The sequence below is a fragment of the Copidosoma floridanum genome, unplaced genomic scaffold, assembly GCF_036245765.1.
Source record: "Copidosoma floridanum isolate Cflo_tuat_1 unplaced genomic scaffold, Cflo_Japanese_pri ptg000013l, whole genome shotgun sequence".
Classification (NCBI taxonomy): Eukaryota; Metazoa; Arthropoda; class Insecta; order Hymenoptera; family Encyrtidae; genus Copidosoma; species Copidosoma floridanum.
In genome coordinates this window covers 32,184,718-32,188,245 of record NW_028321890.1, presented here as the reverse complement: position 1 = coordinate 32,188,245, position 3,528 = coordinate 32,184,718, and the positions used below count along the sequence as shown (strand labels likewise).

General features: G+C 46.7%; 1 protein-coding gene across 1 annotated transcript; it reads right to left on the bottom strand.

Annotated features, from left to right (window-relative positions):
- Positions 1-2,367: 2,367 nt before the first annotated feature.
- On the bottom strand, positions 2,368-2,667 carry LOC106637491 (cytochrome c oxidase subunit 6C-like). The gene is made up of 2 exons (XM_014350289.2): positions 2,513-2,667; positions 2,368-2,443 (listed from the first exon to the last, which is right to left on the bottom strand). Exons 1-2 carry the CDS (start codon positions 2,665-2,667, stop codon positions 2,368-2,370), a joined length of 231 nt encoding a protein of 76 aa, XP_014205775.2.
- Between the last annotated feature and the right edge of the window lie 861 nt (positions 2,668-3,528).

Sequence of the window (3,528 nt, the reverse complement as noted above, 5' to 3'; positions counted from 1 at the left end):
ATGCTGCAGTGACAAGGTGCGCCTACCTCAGTAAGCTAAAATATTCATTAATATTTCGACATCCTTTAAATGGATTCAGACCATGAGCTTCCCATAAACGGCCACTTCTATCGTACATTAAAAATTTTTCAAGTAAAAAGAATCATGTACCATGATTAGCTTTGATCATCAACAACTTGAAAATGAGATGTCAAAGCTTCTTTGGCTGTACAATATTTTGCATGCAACGTATTTCTTTTTCATCGAAGAGTGTATACGGATAACTTTGAGGATTGCAAAAAAAAAAAATTCATTAAAAATCCGCTTCTCCGTAAGCTTCCCATGCGTCAAAGCCATGACTTTGACACTTAATACCTCGATAACGGTCCCATCCATCACTGAAGCTTGCAATGTTTTTGAAAAAAAAAGTATGATTGCGAAATCTTCTCTAGTAAAACGTCACATCAGCGGTATCATCACCATCCCATGAAACTATTAACGTATGTCACGCCACTGACACTCCCTAAAAAGTCACAGTTAAAATGCCACATTCCCCGGAAGGTTAATTTTTCCCCTGCCGCAAGTCTCAATCATCCTACCTGCAGCTTCGCCCCCCCCCCCCGTGAAAAAGTTTTAATTGCTTTCGGCACGCCACAGTATGCATTAAAACAAAAACCACTGGAGCAACCCCCCGAAAGGGCTGAAAGAGAAAAAAAGGGGGGGGGGAGATTGTCAAAAACAAATTGGTCCCTCTCAATTTTCCCGCGGCAGCTGTGTACACCCAAACAACTCCCACAGTCCGTCAGCCGACCGGACGGACGAGTGTAATAGCCACTGCAAGAGCGAGCCCGGATGAGAACCCCCCTCGGAAAAAGAGCTAGGCTTTCGAGACGCTTGGAGCGTAAAATTACCGGCGGACCGGGGGGGGGGGAGGGGATCGTATTAAACCTCTCAGCCAGACTCGATCTGCGTCCTGGGAACACCATCAGCGCCCATCCTCTGTGCCAGCGCACCCAAAGTAGGACCACACTACTGGGTCCTATTTCTACCATACCTTGGCTGATTCAAAGCCCGCGCAACTCCCCCCGAAAGCACTGCCATTCCTCCCGACTCCCCCTCGTTACGATCTCTCTTTTCATTCCAACCTTTTTTTTCCCCCCTTTTCGGATAGTAGATGCACGTCAAAGTCCCGAGCGTATCCTGGTACGCGCCAAACGCAAAAATTTCAAATGTAATAACAAGCACTTCTCTTTTCTCTCCTCTTTTGGCTCCAAAGGTGTACACAAACGAAGGTACGTGAGAGTGTATCAGTTAGAGTACGGCTCGCGCCCCAATTTGAGTCGATTGCAGGAGGGTAGCCGCGAAAAACGGAATGATTGAATCCTCGCAGTTCTCAATCTCCGTGGGGCGCGATCGGATTGCGAAAAACAAAAAACACGGGCAAACAAAAGATTCGCGCTGTGAAATGTATAGTTTTAGGGGGCATCGGAGCCCGATCAAATAACTCGTAGCGCGACGCGATTGTTTTCGCTATCCAATTCCTCTCTTTTCGCACGCGCGCGCGGCGGACCTCTCGCTCAGAATAAACTTTTCACGTGCCCATACGCGTATTCGTACACATGCGCGTATCTACGTACGCATCAAAGTTGGCGTGTATGTGTATACCTACGCGTGAGGTGCCAACTTGGCCATTTTCTACTTAACAAAGTTGGCGGCGCGGTGTTGCGTTTTGGAAAGGACGGCCGTCCAGAAGCACACAGTCGCTCGGAAAAGTCGACGGATAAATTGAGTGGCACGCCCAGGGAGGGGAGGAGGAGACGCGTTACACGCCGGACTTTTCTTCTAATTTCTCAAATTTGATTAAAACTTGCTCGCCATGAAAAGTTACTCACCGGCCCGGCGCTCTGGGGTTCCCCGTTTGGCCCCACAACGTTTCTTCCCCCTCTTCTCTTTGTGTGTGCACGTACATAATGTAAGCTTATGGGTCATGCTATTAGGAAAATACATGGTCTCCATGCGTGCACTTTTTTTTCCCCCCCAACAAAGTGGTATACTGTGCTGCATATACAGACGCTTGGAGCTTTGATTTCGTTACTCACAACCTTGTCGAGCGAGGTTCGCTCCAACTTTTCCGGCTCTCGTGCTTTTTATTCATCGAGTTACGGACTTTTGCATAAAACGGCTTACAACGTACTCACAGCGAGGTTAAAATAATAGGCTCTTCTTGCTACTGAAAGGCGATTCCGGCTGAATGGCCAATGGTACGCTTGTATACTTGCCGATGCGATGAATTTCGCGTTAAGGAAAAGGTAAAAAAAACAACTGATTCGTAACAAATGTTTATGTAGCACGAATTTATGAAACGCGTTACAGACTCGTGAGGATGAATCAGTGGTCGCCGTTGCGATTTCCGGACTGTAGGTATTTCGACATGTACTCTGCACTGAATTCCGCATCGTAGTCGCTGAAAACAACAATGGAAATAAGACACGGGGACGCGAGAAATCGCGGGTAGAAGGAGGCGGTCTCTCACAGATAGTAGTCCCTGTAGGCCTTCTTCCGCGGGTCCGCGACGAAAACTTTCCACAGGACGCCCGAGCAGGCTGAGCTTATCACTGCTAGAACCATGTGACGACGGCAGGAAGCCAAGTGCAGGCCCCGCATCTTTGGTTTCGGTATGCAACTCATTATCTTCCTCCTTTTTGGTTAGAAAAATCACACAAACGCTCAACACTCTTGTCTTGACTTGGAGCTCCAACTTTTTAGAAGAGGTTACGAGTACTGTTGGCAATACACTGACGAGTGGCTTTTGTTTTTCCGAGCGAAATATAGGAGGGGGGGGGGAAGTTGTTCGGATTTTCAAAAGCTTTGCGATACGAAGGATGAAAGAGACTGACAAAAAAATCTCATTACCGTCCGAGCCTTGCGAAAAAAAAAAAAAAAAAAATCATATCCCTCGCGTAATCATACCACAAGGGTATTAATTGAAATTTCATCTTTGGCTCGTATAATTTTAGCTTCGTCGTTCCCAATGTATATAGTTACGGGACGAAATTTAATTTCCCGCGGCTCCCTCGATAAAAAGGACGTGTAAAAAGGGGGGGCTCGGGCGGATTAACGTGCTCTTTCTCCCTTCCTCGGTCGATTGCTATTTCCTCGTTAATTACACCAACGGGGCTATCCCGTTTAATAAATAGCGCCGAAAATTTGAAGCGCCTGCTCTCGGCATTAGTCGTTTACGCCAGTGCACTTGAACGTTTCTTTTTTTTTTTTTTTTTTTTTTTTTTTTTTTTTTTCCCAAGCCGTCTCTTAACAGTATAGACCGATTGGGGTAATATAGGGGTTTAATTTCATCCACCACCTGCTTCAATGCAAAGCGAGCCCGGTATGCTGTACGTGACCCAAATAACATGGGGTCACGGCACGCGTAGGGAGAAACCCGATGAAAGATATGTAGAGTGGACGCAGGGACACGTATACCCCAATAGTCTGATACATATCACTCGGTATATGTATGTGTGGAGGGAAGAGGGAGGGTCCCGTGATGGT